Source organism: Crotalus tigris, unplaced genomic scaffold, assembly GCF_016545835.1.
Source record: "Crotalus tigris isolate CLP2741 ecotype Arizona unplaced genomic scaffold, ASM1654583v1 scf7180000018172.2679963, whole genome shotgun sequence".
In the NCBI taxonomy this organism is placed as follows: domain Eukaryota; kingdom Metazoa; phylum Chordata; class Lepidosauria; order Squamata; family Viperidae; genus Crotalus; species Crotalus tigris.
Window position 1 is genome coordinate 620,475 of NW_024096864.1, and position 19,466 is coordinate 639,940.

The 19,466-nt window shown below is 40.7% G+C and overlaps 1 protein-coding gene across 3 annotated transcripts in view; it reads left to right on the forward strand.

Annotated features, from left to right (window-relative positions):
* COL4A6 (collagen type IV alpha 6 chain) overlaps nt 1–19,466 on the forward strand; it is a 171,968-nt gene that overhangs the window by 58,380 nt on the left and 94,122 nt on the right. For all 3 annotated transcript variants that reach the window (XM_039348728.1, XM_039348729.1, XM_039348730.1), the window contains exon 3: nt 3,936–4,019. In XM_039348728.1, the coding sequence (XP_039204662.1) occupies nt 3,936–4,019 (84 nt within the window). The remainder of the gene's footprint in view (nt 1–3,935; nt 4,020–19,466) is intronic.

A 19,466-nucleotide genomic window follows, 5' to 3' on the forward strand; every position in this document is an offset into this window, starting at 1 on the left:
TAAGCCTGTCTTCAGGAGTATTGGCTATTCCTGCCAACTTGGTGTCATCTGCAAATTTGATGATTTCCCCGTCTATCCCCTCATCCAAATCATTGATGAAGATGTTAAAGAGCACTGGACCTAGAACAGAGCCCTGGGGCACCCCACTACACACTTCCTTCCATGTAGATGCAGTTCCATTGAGGACCACATGCTGAGTATGGCCACTCAGCCAGCTATGAATCCATCTGGTGGTGATGCTGTCTAACCCACATTTTTCTATCTTATCAAGTAGTAGGTTGTGATCTACTCTATCAAATGCTTTACTGAAGTCCAACTAAATTATATCCACAACATTCCTCTGGTCCACCAATTTTGTCACTTGGTCAAAGAATGCAATAAGATTTGTCTGGCATGATCTGTTTTTGACAAACAAATTGATGTTTGTAACTGTAGTTTGCTCGATTTGGAGGTAGCTTGGAGCAATTGCGGGATTTGCTGCTGGAGAGCTAAGATGTACAAATAGCCCTTTTACAAAGCATTAATCATTGTAGAGTATATGACAACTGCAGGGAGATTATATGCTCAAAACTGGAAAGACTCAACACTACCTTTCATCACTGGAAGCTTTCAAGAAGAGATTGGACTTCCATCTGTCAGAAATCGTGTAGGGCAGGAGTCTTCAAACGTGGCCCTTTTATGACTTGTGGATTTCAACTCCTAGAATTCCTCAGCCAGTCACGCTGGCTGAGGAATTCTGGGAGTTGAAGTCCTCAAGTCATAAAAGGGCCAAGGTTGAAGACCTCTGGTCTAGGGTCTCCTGCTTGGGTGAGGGGTTGCTTTAGATGACCTCCAAGTTCCCTTCCAACTCTTTTATTCTGTATTCTATATTCTACCCATCACAGAGAAACAATTGGTGAAAATGATGGGATTTGTAGACATGGCTTAATTGACTTGTTTGATTAAAGAAAAGACAACACGGGTAGTCCTTGACTTACAACCATTCATTTAATGGCCATTCAAAATTACAGCGGGAATGAAAAAAATGTGACTTTTGCCCCTTTTTTCACACAATGACCATTGCCGCATCTCTGTGGTCACATGATCAAAATTTGGACACCTGGCAGCTGATTCAAATTTTGCGACCGTCACGGTGTCCTGGGGTCATGGCAAGCAAATTCAACGGAGAAGCCAGATTCACTTAACACCTGTGTGACTTAACAACTGCAGTGGTTCACTTAACATCTGTGGCAAGAAAGATCGCAAAAATGGGGCAAAAGTCACTTTAGCAACTGTCTCACAAAAATGTGGTCTTCAAAAGATTCAAAAGATTTTTAAGAGAAAGATAAAGTTTACTCCGCAATTATTTTTGCTGGGTATTATTGTAGATTTTGATGTCAAAGAAATTGATTTGATGCTGAATCTTATAACAGCTGCAAGATTACTTGTGGGGCAATATTGGAAGAAAAACTCTTTGCCTACTATGGAAGAATGGATAGTTAAGGTGTCTAATTTAGCAGAAATGGCGAAAATCTCCGCCTATTTGAAGGACCATTCACAAGAAAAATATATTTCGGTTTGGAGAAGATGGATTGATTATATTCAAAAGAAATATGAGACTGAAAAGTATTATCTTGCTTATGAGTAGATTTTAGATTATTTTTAACAGTTCAATATGGTTGAATTTATATTATTTTTAGTATTATGGTTTAATTATATTATTATTTTTGTTTTTAATTTTGTTAATACTTGTTTTGAAAAGGAGTTAAAGTGTGTTATGGATTTGATTGATAGTATAGTGGGTTATGTTAGTTAGATTATGTCTGTTTATTTTTTGCCCTGTAATCAGCTCTGGGAAGTGGGGGAGGGGGGGAAGGGGTGGGAGGGGTTTGGGTTATAATGTATTAAATTTGTAAAACTTTTAATAAAAAAAATGTGGGCTTCAGTTATGGCCGTAAGTCAAGGACTACCTTTATTGGCTATTCTCCTTTGTGGGTTTACTTGTCCTAAAATGCATCCTAGTTAGAGTCCAGTTATACTTCTTGTCAGTGCTTTTTTTCTTAAAAAAAAAAAAAGTGCTGGAACTCACATACATCATACAACCCGTCTTGCCTACCCTACAAGGTTCCATCCAAAAGAGGTGCCGGAACTCCGTTCTGGGCGTGTTATGAGAAAAAAAAGCCCTGCTCCTTGGTGAAAATCCTGTATTGTTCTGATTTCTATCATATCTTGTTGCTGGGGTGTTAAGCAGGGATCTTAACTCCTAACTAAGTCAAAGGAGCCCATTTTTTTAAATTGATGAAGCTGTACTGATTCCAAAAAGAAAAATGGTGGGATTTCCCTTCCAGAAAGTCAAAAGCTGATTTTGATTACTGCATGCTTTAACCTGCTGTTTCAGTCACTTAGCAGGGCCCACAGGAGCGTCTTCCGTAAATAAAGTGCTTGTGTGACAGGCAACACCTGGTGTTTTGCCAACTGACCCTATTCACTTCCTCCCTGCTCAAATTTCATTCATTCACAAGTTGACCTTTTTGGACAAGGAAAGCAGAAGAAAGTTAGAAGTGGCATAGGAAGGTGGTATTTTATAGGACACGTTTCCTTATTTTTCAAAATGAATTCTATGCTCAGACTTAAGTTTAGACATGGTTGATTTAAAGTAGTTGCTCTGCTTGAGATTATCTAATATTTTAGAAACCCAGTCAATCTTTGGAGAGAGGTGTTGATAGCTGAAGAAAGATAGCTGGAGTCCCAGATCCAAAATCTAAGTTAGATTAATATATTCTCCCTTGCTGCAACAATTAAAGAAATGCAATTCTGGCTGTGCTACAGGGCCAAAGAATATATTAGCATTGGGTCAGATATGTGGCTCTCCTTGTAATGCACCAGGTAGAAAGGAATAAAATCCACGCAATGTGACACTGGAGAAGACTCCTGCAAGTCCCCTGGACTGCAAGGCGATCAAACCGGTCAATCCTAAAGGAGATCAGCTCTGATTGCTCTTTAAAAGGCCAGATCCTGAAGTTGAAACTCAAGTACTTTGGTCACTGAATAAGAAGGAAGGACTCACTGGAGAAGAGCCTAATGCTGGGAAAAATGGAGGGCAATAGAAGAAGGGGACGACAGAGAAGGAGGTGGCTGGATGGAGTCACTGAATCAGTAGGCTGGAGCTTAAATGGACTCCAGAAGATGGTAGAGGACAGGAAGGCCTGAAGGAACATTGTCCATGGGGTTTCGATGGGTTGGACACGACTTCGCAACTAACAACAACAACAAATGTGATGCTAAATATCACTTATGTGCCCAAAGTTAGTTATGTGCATGAGCTTTGGTGGCACAGTGGTTAGAATGCAGTATTGCAGGCTGACTCTGCCCACTGCCAGCAGTTTGATCCTTATTGGCTCAAGGTTGACTCAGCCTGCTGTCCTTCTGAGGTCAGTTAAATGACGATCCAGATTGTTGGAGGCAAATATGCTGACTCTGTAAACCACTTGAAGAGGGTTGCAAAACACTATGAAGCAGTATATAAGTCTGCTATTGCTGTTTCCAATATTTTACCATTTTATAATTGATTATTTTGGATTTTAATGTTTTAGGATTCAGGGGCCTAGGTAATGGTGTTTTTCTGCATCTTTTTTTGCAAAATCACTAGGAGGTTTTGGGAGATGCTGTGCGATTTATATTGATTGAGTTTGAATAAATGGTATTATATTGCATTGACTCATTTTTGACAAATGGAAGCCCACAACTCTGGCTTTTCCAGTGAGGAGAAGAGGCCAGATCTATTTTTTGCTTTATCACAAGCTGAGATTGGGTGTCCAGTGTAGAACAAGCCAGATTTTGCAACTGAATAGAACTTGTCCAAATGGTCATCAAATGAATGTTTTCAGAGGAAGATGAATTAGGATTAAAGGTGCCAAGCTGCTAACGTTTGTTCTTGTTTTCCTTTGTTTTTACAGGGCGGGAAGAAATTTTATCATGGAATTTGTGGGGGTCGCGATTGTACAGCTGGCTGCAAGTGCTTTCCGGAGAAAGGGGCGCGGGTAAGATGAGATGAGATAACCCTATTAATGTCACTTTTTTCTGTGAACACACTTGCACACATTAAAAAATGAAATTCTGATGCCCACTCTCAAAAGAAAATAAATATATAACCATACACATGCATGCACACACATATACATATACTATATATGTGTGTATATATACATACATATATACACACACACATGAATGGAATAGAATAGAAATAGAAATAGAAATAGAAATAGAAATAGAATAGAATAGAATAGAATAGAATAGAATAGAATAGAATAGAATAGAATAGAATAGAATAGAAAAAGAATGGAATAGAATAGAATAGAATAGAATAGAATAGAATAGAATAGAATAGAATAGAATAGAATAGAATAGAATAGAATAGAATAGAATAGAATAGAGAAATAATGGAATGGAATGGAATGGAATGGAATGGAGTAGAATAGAATAGAATAGAATAGAATAGGAATAGGAATAGGAATAAAATAGGGCTGGAAGGGACCTTGGAGGTCTTCTACTCCAGCCCCCTGCTCAAGCAGGAGAACCTCTACCATCTTAGACGAGTGACTGTCTAGCCTCTTCTTAAAAATCTCCAGTGATGGAGCACCCATGATTTCTGGAGGCAAGCTGTTCCACTGGTTAATTGTCCTCACTGTCAGGAAGTTTCTTCTTAATATATATTAATCACAGTCCATTTTCAATACATAGCGGAAAAAGAGACCTGAGAGTTCACAAGGTTGATACTATATGGAACAAAACTGTGACTGAATCTAGGTGTTTTGCTTCGGATACCACGAAGCCTCCTCCCAGAAGGTAACAAGGTCATGGAGAGGATGCGTAGCATCCCAGACAATCCTGCAGACCCTGCTCAAGCATCGCTTAGATGCCGTGTCCTGGAGAGAAGGAAGTGAAGTTCCAATAATCTTAAAAGGGTAAATGGGGTCCTTCTTATTTTGATGAAGTGGAACAGCCTTCAGCATCGTTTTGGCCTTGAAGAAAACAAACACACCCTTAGTATTTTGCCTGGAACATTAAGGCCAGAGCTGTGAAGAAGAACAGCTGAAGGAGAAAGGCTGGATCCAGCCAACTCTTTAGACCTTCCCATGGAAGGCCTGCAGTCCATCCATAGAGATTCCAGCAAAGGCCGCCAGTGAGCAGGGGAAAAGAATAAGGTTGATTAATCTGTACATAGGAAGTAGTGCATGATTTATAAGTGTCTGGGAAGTCAACTTTAATGCAGGTCACAATTCTTCCTGTTACTGCGATGATCGCTTCTTCCTCTGTTGGCAGCACTTATGGCTCATTGCTGCTTGGTGGGTGGGCTGAAATGTTTGGAGTAGCACTGAGATGTTCTAATGGCCCCCATTGGTCTATTTCAGAGATAAGGGGGGAAATGTAGCTTTTTGGTGTATACAGGAGCCATGATGAGCCTCAGACTCCCAACTCTGGGAGATCCACAAACGGGACACAACTGCCCACAGATCTCACTTTCATTCTTTCTGGCAACTCAGATTGAGGGATAGGTTTCCCTGTCCGGTCGTGTCCGAATCTAGCCTCATCTCTGTTTCTTAGCCAAGAGAACCAGCGTTGTCTGAAGACACTTCTGTGGTCATGTGGCCAGCATGACTATGCACTGAGGTGCACGGAACGCTGTTACCTTCCCACCAAAGTGGTACCTATTTATGTACTTGCAGTTGCATGCTTTTCAACTTCTAGGTGGGCAGGAGCTGGGAATGGGAATGAGAGTTCAACCCATTGTGTGATGCTCGGGTCTTGAACCTGGGCTGTCAGCTTTTCAGCTGACAAGCTCAGTGTCTTTAACCGCTAAGCCATCGCAGCCCCATATGACTATTCCATGAAGTTGTTGAACCCTCTTTAAAAATCTTCCAAATTGCTGGTCATTCCTAGCTAATATGGCTTCCTTTTATTGACTTATGGACAGATTCCAAAATCTGTCTTTTTTATTTTTGGTAATCACTTCTGGATATTCATCTCTTTAGCAGTGGTCTGTGATCCTAGACTCTAACATTCTTGGAAGCAGAGGGAAAAAGTTTGTATAATATTTTCCCAAATGCAAAATTGGTGCAATATCGCCTGGGTTTCAAGTATAAATGATTGTTTTCTAAATTTGGATGTTGCAGTGTTGGGTTAAAAGCAAAAACTCTGGATCTGTTCCCCATGGCATAAAAAAGGGCGGATTCCCAACATTGGTGGTCTCCTTATTACAATTTAGTGTGCTGTACAAAGATATCTATTGGATTACTGTCAGCCAGACCTTGGTAGAAATGGATTTTTGTTTTTAGCTTGGAGAAATCACCTCATGTTGGAGCGAATTTGAATTTGCTACTGTTTCTGGCCATATTTTTCCATTTTTCAATTCTGAATCTCCTTAAATATCTTAGTATCTTAGATAGTCCTTACAGGTATCTTAGAAGCGCAAAAGGTTACTATCCTACCAACCCTTTCCAAGTATCATGCTTCCTGTGCTAAAGTGGATTAAAATTTCCATTCACACAAATGTATACCAATATCATTCTCTCTGTAGCTCATAAACCCCTGACTGGATTCACATATTGCTCTTGTGCAGTGGTTCTCAACCTGTGGGTCGGGACCCCATTTGGGGTCAAACGACCATTTCACGGGGGTCGCCAAACAACGCAGTCCGCCATTTTTTTCCCCTTTTCCTTAGCTGTGCTACTACCTTTTATTCTATTGGCTTTTGAAAGCCAATAGAATAGACTCTCTTGAATAGAGTCTAATTCTATTGGCTTTCAAAAGCCAATAGGAATTGTCCAGGCTGTCTCTGCCCTGCTGAGCCCGCCAAAAGTCCCATTGTGCAAATGGTGCTGCACCAGTTGAGTAGTCCTTGACTTACGACTGGTTGAGTAGTCCTCGACTTATGACCGGTTGGGGGTCACGGCATTAAAAAGGTTGAGAACCACTGCTCTTGCGGGATTATGGCTTGCTGTGATGCGTGAATCCAGGTAACAGGGTTTTACAAATACAGCTTTCATTTTAGTGTGTTATACAAAGCCAGACAGATATGGTCAATTTACGCCGACTGTAAGATAGTCCAATGATATTTCTGTGTTTGGTGTGTGTGTCAAACCTTGATACACATATACACCTCCCTGAAAGGTTTTTGCAGTAATCAATTAGGCCAGCTGAAGTTACACAATCCTAAACTCATGCCTTTCTCAGAACTGTTTATCTGGAAGAGTCATTCAGATGTATGTAACCTGATGAAGAGTTCTAGGAAAAGCAGCAATTTTCAATGATTGCACAACTTGGGTTGGCTGTATGAAGACATTTATCACATTAGATTCTTTTTTCTCATGGCCAAGAAGCTTATTTTTTATGATTCCATATAGATATTTTAATAAGTGCTATCTCTGCGTCCAAAACGCAGTTCATGTTTCTTTCCAAACATATCTGGATCATCAGTCTTCTTCTCTTGATGTAATTCAGCTCCTTTATAAGACAAAGAGAGGCCCAATCAGAGAAGAGGCTAGGAAGTCCTCAAGTTCCATGGGTGGTGGGATCCATAGAAGAGAATATTTGTAGGTCCAGCATTGAACAGTGGGGTGATGTCACCTAGTTTGGTAATGAAATGTCTGAAAGAAAACCACCAAGCCCAGAAAGCACCAAGGACCCCACAAATATGGTGGGATTTGAGGTAGCTCAGGAACTCCCCCAAAATAACCTCCAGATGTGTTTGGTGAAGAAATCCTTGCTCTCCTGGAAATCCCCAGTTGTTTTTGCTGTCCGTTTTTGCTGCTATGCTATGGCTTAGGGAGGGAAGATTCATCATTTTTATAACATCTTCCTTCCCCCCATCCCAGTGATTATACAGCTGGAGATGTCCTCCCATTGCCAGAGATCACAATCCTTGAGAGCAGGGCAGAACATTCTTTCCACCACCAATAAGTGCAGGAGGATAGGTGTTGATCGTACATTTTGTGCCGAAGGAAGTTGCAAGAAGTCTCCATGGTCCCTGGGTGTGGAAGAGGAGAAACGGTGGTTAGTTAAAGCTGAGCTTTGATGCGATTTCAAACTGTCCATCTGCCGCACCTGATTTTCCACTCATTTATCAATCACCCTTTTGACCTACAACTTTATGCAGCCTTAGTCCCTGGATTCTCCTCCACCTGACATTCTTGAGTAGATTCCCATAAGAAAAAAAGAGGGAGACATCTGGAAGAGACTGTATTTTTTTTATCGCTTTCAAAATAATAACAAACAAAAAAAAGAAAAGAAACAAAACGCTAAAATTCCCCAACTGCTGTTTCAAGACATGATTCAAAGATCAGGTTAACAGCATGCAGATTTTCCCACACAGCTGGTGAGTCTGACTTGTACATAATAAAGGATGGCTAAGTGAGCTATTGTGTGTCACCTAAACCATGCTTTATGGGAGGGGTGGACAATTAATTTTCCCAAGGGGCCACAGGAGAAACTGGGATTGTTGTAGAGGACCAGACCAATAGCTTCCGGCTGCGTTCCACTTGTTCGTCCACAAGGCCATGCTTCGACAGAGGCGGCAATGGATTGTTGAGTCTTGGGTTCCCTCGTGTAATGACCGCCATCACTGTCTTCTCAGGCTGCCCCAGGAGAGAGTCGAGCACTACACAGGTGCAGAAAAGCACTTTCTCTTCTCGCCCACTCGCGGCTGCCAGCTGACTGAAGGCACGCAGGGTGACTGACTGCACAGAGCCAGACCTGACTCAGCATCTTCTCCTGCCCACTGCAGCATGCTTATTTACATTTGATTTCTAATTTCCAATTGACCTCATGCGTGGGTTGGACAGGGACAGCCGGATGTGGCCCAGGGGCTGTAAAAGGCCCAGATCTGCTTTATGGGTTTAACTTGTTTGGTAACCGCAAACAGCTGTGATATTATTCAAGACACACTGATTCAAGGCAATGTGGGTGCTATTTTTTTCCCTACAAAAGCTCTGAGTTCAACCGCAATATTCATTATGGCGTTGGCTTGCCCAGATGTGTGAACTCAGCTACTGTTGGTCTTTTTTCCTCCTCTGGCTCTTTAATTTTTAACCTCTGGCAGAATCTCAGCGATCAGTGAAGAAGGACATGATTGAGGTCCCAGCAGCAAGTAGCTAACCAAGCAACCAAAGGGTCAGAAATGATGTGGTTGGAGATGAATTAACAGTCAAGATCCCAAGCTGATAAAGGCAGCAAAATGAGAGTGAGGTCCATAATGTCTCCCACGAATCAGAAGGTCGGACTGAAGATCTAAAAGTGGAGAAATTGTTCCTTTGTTCCCCAAGTTCAAGTAGCTGGATAAGCTGTGAACTTTTATGGCTATTACATATACAGTGTCAAGTTTCATCCATCTTGTTACTCAGACTGGAAGATCAGTAGGCAGAGATTCTTGGTAAACTGGATTTATTTAAATATTAGAAAAGTGGGAGCAAAGTAGATTACCAACTGCTAACAAGAAACCCCTTGTTGTTTGTGCATGCATTAGAGAGAGAGATTTGTGTGTCTGTTTCTGCACATGGAGAGAGAGAGAGAGAGAGAGAGAGAGGGAGAGAGAGAGAGATGGATGTATACATCTTCAAGTTCAAATCTTATAATGGACCTGTGTGATCACAGTCTGTTGGTATCTAACCTTAGATCTTCTAATCTTCACAGATGATACCATAACATAGAAAACTGTGTAGTTGGATAGATTAGCTCAACACACTAAACCATTAATAGTGCCTAACAAAGCAAAAATGCTTTGTGCATTCTACATAATAATCGGAAGCCAGGCAAGTCACATTAGAACAAAGTGTGACCACAGATCCAGTTTGGTTTATTATTTTAATTACCTGCATTGGTCTATCACCCCTGCTTTAAGACTCTGGCTGATTTGTGATGTGCAACAAGTAAAATATATTATCAACACAACTGTAGATTTCGTACTTTCAAGGAAACAACACAGATCTGCGAGCAGAGGAAAGTGAGGACTGAAGTCAGAAGCTTTCAATCAGAAAAGAGCTGGAAGGGACCTTGGAGGTCATCTAGTCCAACCTCCTGCTCAAGCTGGAGACCCTATGCCATTTCAGACAGATGGCTGTCCAGTCTTTTCTTAAAAACCTCCAGTGATGAATAGCAATACCACTTAGACTTCTACACTGCTTCACGGTGCTTTACAGCCCTCTCTAAGTAGTTTACTGTTGCCCCCAACAATCTGGGTCCTCATTTTACTGACCTCAGAAAGATGGAAGGCTGAGGCAACCTTGAGCTGGTGAGACTTGAACTGCCAAACTGCTGGCAATCAGCAGTCAGTAGAATTAGCCAGCTATGGTTCATTCTTACCACTGCGTCACTGTGGCACTTACAATTTCTGAAAGCTTTGATTCAGATATTCTGATATCTTGCAAACTAAACTGCTCCTCCCTTTTTGTTGAGGCCCAAATCCTTTCAAAAGTCATTCCTTTATCTGCCACTTATAGTGTCAATCCCTTGCTGTGTTCCTCTTTTATTAAATGTTCTTGATTCTTCCTGTTTTTCTTCTGTGGTCTTTCAAATAAAGTCATTGTTGCTGAATGCATATTTTTTTTTAATTCCTGAGGAAAGATTGCCAGTCCACCCCCACCCCTACCCCTTGAGATAATATTTTCTCACTATTAGAGGCTACTAATCAGTAACAAATGTTAAATCTTTTCTATATTTGTCAGTGGGATATTAATCAAACAAATAAAAGTCACATTTCCCTTCCCTTGGGTAAATCTGAGGAATATTTCCCAGGGGAGAAATAGGGCTGAAGAATCTTCAAAATTAAGCCATCTTCAGCATCTGCGAAATGTTATTTGACATGTCTAGAGCAAAACAGTCAGGTGAACATGAGGTAATAATAACTCACACAAAAAAGTACTTGGCTGGTGTTATTTTTAGTAAGTACCATAAGACCCAAACTTTATCATTTCCAAAAATGCTTTGTTGCCAAGTGGGACATTAAGTAATTAGTGTCCATTTCTCTACTCCTACGTGTACAGCAGCTCCCACAACCGACTGCACTATAAAACATGGAATGCTGCAGCTGTTCCCAATGCTTCAAGTGAGATTGTACAGTCAGAAGTAAACCTGTAGGTTGTGGCAGGTTTGCAAGCTTAGGGGGAGTACATTTGCTGAAACATCTCCAGGGTGCGGCTTTGATGCTCTTAAGCTTGCTCTCAAACATCTGGGTATTATTTTGGACCTTCGGGACTTGGGTGACTCATAGGGCCTTCGAGGAGACAATAATGTGGAACACTGAATTCTGCACAAAGCAGTGGTTTTCTCACAGAAATGTAGCCATTGTTTTTTTGTATCCCTATTTTGAATGGGAAGCCACCTGGATCATGGTGGCCCTTAAGAGATCTGGAAAGACCAGTGCTTTCTGCAGAATTGAGAGCAAGGGGTATGTATGGCTATGAAAGTTGGACCGTAAGAAAGACTGAGCGCAAAAGAATTGAGGCCTTTGAACTATGGTGCTGGAGAAGAGTCCTGCGAGTCCCCTGGACTGCAAGGCGATCAAACCGGTCAGTCCTAGAGGAGATCAACCCTGACTGCTCTTTAGAAGGCCAGATCCTGAAGCTGAAACTCAAGTACTTTGGCCACCAAATGAGAAGGAAGGACTCACTGGAGAAGAGCCTAATGCTGGGAAAGATGGAGGGCAACAGAAGACAGGGACGACAGAGAATGAGGTGGCTGGATGGAGTCATTGAAGCAGTAGGCATGAGCTTCAATGGACTCCAGAAGATGGTAGAGGACAGGAAGGCCTGGAGGAACGTTGGGATCATGATAGGTCGGACACGACTTCGCAACTAACAACAACAAATAATTGAGAGACTGCCACAAATAAGAGGAAGTTAAGCTGTTCTCCAAAGCAGCTGAAGGCAGGTGCATTAGGTGGAAATGTTTTCATCCCTTCTAAAAGCTACAGAATGCATTCATGGACCAAAACCATGGAAAAGCCAGGGTATTTTTGGCAAAAGAACAGTTTTCCTTGCCATGCAGCTGCCTGCATATGGTCTATTGGTGCTGAAACAAATTTTAAAATCTTTCCCATACAAAAATGAGGACCTATCCAAGTGTTTTAGTTTGCAAACTGCAAGCTTTGGAGCAAAACCAAACTGCTTCTGGAACGCCATCTGTTGCTTTTCAAGGATTTTTTTGCAGGGCTGACCGTGCCTGTGACTTCTATGTTTACGTGCTGGTAGACGAACTGAGTAGACCCAAGTAGACCAGAACTTTTGCCTGGATAAAAACAATTGATTTGTGTTGGGAGAAGAAAAGGTAGAAGGTAAAGATTAGATGCCGAGGCATACAGAACAATGTGACTTTCTCACCGAAGCGGTACCTATTTATCTACTCACATTTGCTTTAGAACTGCTAGATGAGCAGGAGCTGAGGTAAGAACGGGGGCTCACTCTATCACACGTTGCTTGGGTCTCAAACCCGGGCTGTCAACTTTCTAGCTGACAAGCTCAACTTCTTTAACCACTGAGCCATCACAGTCCCCCAAAATAAAATGATGCACACTAAATTTGTAATTGCCTTCACATGTGGCTTTTAGTCTGCTTTGCAGTCAAGGCTGTTGGCCTTGCAAGGAAGGACAAGGTAGATAAGAAGACCAAGCAGGAGTCCTAGAACTACATAGGTAGTCCTCAACTTACAACCATTTATTTAGTGACCGTTCAAAGTTTTGATGGCACTGAAAAAAGTGACTTAGGACACACTGTTGTACCATCCCTATGGTCATGTGATCAAAATCTGGATGCTTGGCAACTGGCATGCATTTATCAGAGTTGCAGTGTCCCAAACCACTTTGTGTAGTTCCCAGTTGAACTGAATACCTCAGAGGCTTTACTTTAGAAAAAAACCCCCAACTTTTAGTTTAATTTTCATCATTAACAGATTTTTGAAGTGGAAAGATTGAAGTCGAAACAATTTAAGCATTAATTAGTAGCATGATAAATTATCAGCACTTGTACCAAAACAATATTCTTTCTCTTCATTTTTTGTTGTATTGTTGGACTTCCTTTTGGATGATTCTGAGTTCCAGTAGAAGAAATATATTCTCAATCTTTATCTCTGTGAATATCCTGGCACATCCTTTGTTTGTTCGCTCTGAAAATAAATAGCGTCTACTTCACATTATTTGTCAATGAGCTATCTCTGCTTAGCTTAGGATGCTAAATTGAAGGCTTGGTTAAGAGCTTGTGATAGCAATCTATACAAAATTTGGCTCTTCTATTTCATCCGTAAATATCTCTGAGTCAGGTTAACTTTAGGGAACTTTATTTTTCTGATGGTAATTTTATTTCATCCTGAATCCAATGTCAATATACACACTTGGATTTAAAAAAGAAAATCTATGTAGATCATAATTTCCCAACAATGGTCTTCATCAACAATTTCCCTGAATATAAAGTGTGGTTGAGCTTTTGTTTCCTTGATATCTGTTTTTCTGCACAGTCCCCATTGTGAAATTCTGAAAAGAGTATTTTTCTGCCATAAATGTGTTCCAGATCACATGTAGATCTGGGAGACGTTGAATTAAAAACAGAATGTCTTTTCTCCCTCGATCGTCAACCAGGCTTCTGTTGATGGCACGTACTTTCCCTTGACATTAATTCTGATCAAGTCATGATAAAACTTGTTTTAGCAACTTCAGTGGGAACCGAGTTAAACTCCTTTGACTGGATCCCAGTATATCTCACGATTTGTGCCCTTCATCATGCAGCAAGCTAAGGCATAATGTGATTTGCTGATGTGGGGCTCAACATTTGTAGAACATGTGTTATGGCTTAATGTGTCATGGAAAACCAGCCAACTGTAGGCTGGTTCAATAAATCATCATTAAACAAAGCATGGCTTCACAGGATATGTGAATTCACTGAGGAAATATGAAGAGGCAGAAGGAAGGGAACAAATCGCACAAACACAGGGTTAGCTATTCTCCCGAGATTAGTTATTCAGAATTGATTATTGAAAACAACTAAGTTTTGGAACCACCCCCTGAAACTTCCAGAAGAAGAAGAGTTTAAAAGAATGCCAAAAAAATGTCTAGCCAACAAGGGGTTTTGCCAAAACACTGAAGGCAAACACAATTAGGTTATGAGGAAGTTCACCAACCATTAAAGCCTGCAGCCAAATGGAATTTAAAGTCAATTGGTTAATCCCCAAATTTTGCTCAGTTGCCAGTTGGCCCAGAGCAAAGATCAAGTTTATGGATATTTCTAGAAAAAATAATGTTGACTATCATGATGCAAAACATGTTTTTTTCCAAATAAAAATAAAAATGGAGATTTATTGTAGATTGGAGTGCTTCCCGATATTGCAGTGGCTTTGAGATCTGGTACGGTTGTTGATATATCTTCTACTCCAAACAAGATGGGCAATATATAAATCTAATAAAATATATCTGCTAAAAGTCTATAGCAGTCTTGCTATACATTGTTGCATAGAAAAATGACAGAATCGACAAATTAGACAATACGGAGGTTGAACATTTGTCTTGCAGTGACAGGGTTTCCTATAGCTGTTGTAAGTCTTTTCATTCACTATTTGAACAGAAATTGTCCCTTTGAAGGCATATTCCTGTCTCAAATGAGGAGGGTAAACAGTGAAAATTTATGTATTCAGGAGATACAAAGATGTGTCAACAATCTTGAATCAGAAACTGAAGCAGACATCCTGTAATCCTAGAAGACTCAGATTTTCATCTTGATAATATCTGCTTTAGGATCCAAACTTTCCATTTCAGTGGGCTGTTTTTTCCACTTCAAATCCCATTTGCCCATTCATTTCCACACAATGGCTTAAAACGTTGTGCAAAGAAAGGTGGCTAATCAGCGGGCTCCAGATGAGATGATCCCAGCTGCAGATTTGAGTAGTATCAGAAGTAACTGCTGAAGCAGAAGTGTAATGGTCAGCTGTTACAACATTGGGTCTTTTTCCATTGTATCCGAGTTGTCCTTTTGCATTATTATCCCCTTATGTTTTGTAACTGTTCCATCTTCCATCTGGAAGAATAATGGTTTGAGGCATTTATTTGGCTTTTTTGATGCATCTGCGATCACACTATTGACCAGCTTGATTTAAAGTGCAACAGATGTAATTATTGACACAGCCTTAATTATCTAATTTTTATGCTTTCTGCTGTTGCAGTTTCATTCTGCCCCCCCCCTGTTTTTTTGGATGTCTGCGCAAGTTAATGTTCAGGTTTGGTCAACAATATAGTCCCAGACAGAAGCCTTGATGACCAGCAAGCCCTCTTTCCCACATGATGTTTTGATGTTGTAGTTATTGCTTTTGGTATTTTAGAAATTTTTGAAGGAAATTGGCATAGTTCAAAGGAAAGCCTTGACCTTTAGCAGCATCTAAATTTTCAGTAATGCTTCTGAGTCCAACAGAGATCCCATTCCTGAAATAAAACTGCAGATGAGACGCGTCATTTGGAAGTGGGCTCACCTGTTCAAGCGGGAACCCAGCATCCTGGATGGATGAAGAGGTTGCAGTAATCGTTGGGAAGTCAACTCCCACTTGTAGCAAGTGGGTACTCCTAACCTTCAGTTCAGCCATTTTGTGAGAACATCCAGAAATGCATGCAGGCGATGGAATGGAGTCTGCGTTCCCAGAAGGAAGAGGGTGCATTCCAGAGGGCAAAGACACAGTGAAGCTTAGATACTTTCATTGGGTGAAAGAGAGATAAGAAGGTTCTTCCCTAGCAATTCTCAGAGCATATCTGATTACGATGATGTTATCAGAATGACAGAATAACAAAATGATAGTGTTAGAAGGGACCTTGGAGGTCTTCTAGTCCAGCGGTCCCTAACCTTTGCAGCTTGGTGGCCTGGCTCGGGGAGGGGAGAGAATTGGGTCATGCGAGCGAGGGTGGTGGCATGCGTGCATGCATGCAGCTCAACTTTCGCAAATTAAGTTGTGCGTGCCTGTGCATGCTGCTGGCCCACCATTTGCGCAAGTTGAGCTGCGCACTTGTGCACACCGGCTTGCCGTTCCAAATAGGCCACAGGTCATTAGTGGGCCACAGCTTGTGGGTTGGAGACCCCTGTTCTAGTCCAACCCCCTGCTCTATCAGGAAACCCTATACCATTTCAGACCAATGGCTGTCCAATCGCTTGTTAAAAGCCTCCAATGATGGAGCACCCACAACTTCTGGAGGCAAGTTGTTCCATTGGTGCACTGGCCTTAAGAGGCTGAACATTCATCTGTGAAAGTTGTTGGTTGAAATTCTTTCCTCTGCTATCCACTTCCTGCCATGGTCAACCACCTCTTCCTTAACCTTATTTTCCTCATTTCAGACTTCTTAAATTCCTTTGCAGCTTGGAGTAAGGATTGCAGCTGAAATAACCCTTCCCTGCGGTGGTAATGGCCAATCCCTTTAAAACTGGTCTAAGCTACTGTAAGCTAAGTAATGTAAAAACACATGCATGCTTTTGAGCAATACTGTTATTAACTGCAAATTGATTGGGTTGACAGGTTGAAAGGAAAAGACTACAAGAATCTGAAATTAGCAATTCATCTATCTTTACATTTAGATTGTAAAAGTCCAGTTAATGTGCTTTAACAAAAGGTTTTAAATACAGTTTGTTTTGTCTTAAGAGATGGTTTTGAGATCTTCTAAGTCACAATTGATCCATAGGTTCATTGTGTACATCTGCCTGCCTGCCTGCCTGCCTGCCTGCCTGCCTGCCTGCCTGCCTGCCTGCCTATCTATCTATCTATCTATCTATCTATCTATCTATCTATCTATCTATCTATCTATCTATCTATCTATCTATATCATCTGTCTCTGTCTGTCTATCTATCTCTATCCATATATCTTTATCTGTCATCTATCATATCTCTTTCTCTCTATCTATTATCTCTCTCTATATATCATCTGTCTGTGTCTGTCTATCTATCTATCTATCTATCTATCTATCTATCTATCTATCTATCTATCATCTCTTATCTATATCTATCATCTATCTATCTATCCATCCATCCATCCACCCATATATCTTCTATCTATCTGTCATCTATCATCTCGCTCTCTTTATTGGTCATCTATCACCTATCTAATCTATCTATCTATCTATCTATCTATCTATCTATCTATCTATCTATCTATCTATCTATCTATCTATCTATCTACCTATCATCTCTCTCTCTTATCTATATCTATCATGTGTCTATCTATCTGTCTATCTCTGCACTCTCTTAATTTTGATTAAAATGCCTTACCATATAAATAATTTACTTTGTATTAGTTCCCTTTGCCCTCTCTTCTGAGAATTCATGTAAGATAGATTTCTTCCTGATTTATCCTACCAAGATATTCTTTAAGCTACAGGTATTTATGACTACAGTTGGGGTCAGAATTTCCGTTGCTAAGCAAGGCAGTTGTTAATTGAAGGATGGCCACTTTTGTGACCTCTTTTGCCATTTATATCACTGCAGTTGTTAAGTATATTGTGTGGTTGTTAAGTGAATCTGCCTTCCAGTTGACTTGTTGGAAAGTCACAAATGGTGGCTGGAGGACCCTGGGATCCTGCAATCGTTGCCAATGCATGCTGGTTGCCAAGCGTCTGGATTTTGATCACGTGGCTGTGAGGATGCTCTGACACTAGTAGGTGAAAGGATCTGTTGTAAGCAATTTTTCCCCACTGCCGTTGTGATTGGTTGCTAAACAAATGATTGTAAGTTGAAGTCTAGCTGTAGCCCATGTGTGAAGTTGTGTTTATTCTGAAAAATGTTTGTCCTTCAACTTACAAAAAAAACCCCAAACAATTCATATGCATAAGAAAACGATTTAGAATCCTGTGGACATTTTTTAACCACTTCCACAACCACATTCTTCCAGAACATTGGCAGCAAAAATGAGGCAGAGGAATCCTGAGGGAGTATATTAATTACACCAGGGTATGATTAATAACAAGCACTGTGGTTTATGTGGTTTTCCTGAATTTGATATTATTGGGCTCCAGAGGCACTGCAGTGTTAGCTGGAACAGCAAGTACAGGTGGGTAAAATGACCCTAGAGTGAAGTAACCTATTCATGTGGTCCTTTTCAGTTCCATAACTTGATGATGTTACGAATTCTTTCCAAAACTAAGCTGCAAAGCCAGCCAGCAGAGTATATGTTCAATATTGAAATGTATTGACGGGTTAGTAATATTTCCTTTAAAGTAATGTTTCTTTAAATGTGGTCCTGGAAGTCCCCCCCACCCAAAGACCCTTTCAGTGGTCCATAAAATAAAAACTATTTGCCAGGTATCAAAGATATTTTCAAACATTTAAAACAATGTCATTGTGACAAATAGGGTTTTTTTCATGAAGCTCTTTTATTTATATTAGTATTAACAGGTTTAGCATTGTTACATTGATGTGATTTAAGAAATGTTCTACAAAGGCATCCATTTTCACTTTTAGTACAGTAAGTATTGATAAATCTAACACATACAACAAATAAAAGCTTTTGGGGGGCCCAGCAAAAAGTTTAAGAAACCCTGCTTTAAAGGGTCACATTTTCTGGGAGATGAAACTACTTACAACAGGGTGCAAATGACCTTTTCAAATTCTCTACTACATTTCCTTGATTTATCCAAGGAAAGGAGAAATGATGCAACATTTCTCTTCTGAAGGAGAAATTCCCCAACATTTCTCCATTTTCCCTTTTGAACCGTGGGTGGAATACTGCAACTGGAAAAGCCCATGGAAAGAAGCCTTTCCTAATATTTCCTTGGGGTTTAATGGGAACGTGGAGAGTGGGGTACAAAGCCGCAGTGAGAGTCCTTGGCTCTCCAAAACGCCCGACCTCCGGGAAGAAGGACTTGTGATTTGAATATGCAACTTGGTGTTTGAGCCAAGATTCCATTTCTGCTCTAGGCTCTGTTTTTTTTTGAAAAGAGAGCAGAATGTCCACTTACACCACGCACGTAGCTACACGCAGAGTAGAAGGGTTTATAGCTCCAGGGCCAAAATGGAATGTTATAAGCTAATAGCTTTCTTTGGTGCAACATGCACTCACCTGTGTGGAGAAACAGAAGTCCAGACAAAACACAAACAGAGAAGCCAGCCTTAAACAAACCACTTGAAATAATTAAAAAAAACAAACAAACCGCTAGCTCAGGTAATACAGACAAAAGGCAATAGAAAAATCAAGAATGATTTAATTCCTCAGCCTCCCTTTCACCTATTACCCGAAGTGGGATGCCATATTGTTCTGATTTAGTCCCCCCAAAAATTCTTCTTCCATTTTTTTTGTACTTCCTTGTTATTTTTTGAAAATGCCCTTGCAATCTAATCCAGTTGATGTTTTGTCTTGCGGCACGTCAACCTTCCTTTAGAGGCATTAAAAAAATCTTTTAAAATCAGGCGGGCTAAGGAAACTTTGTGGCTGCCAAGTGAAGTCTATTCTATTCCATTCCATTCCATTCCACTCCACTCTACTC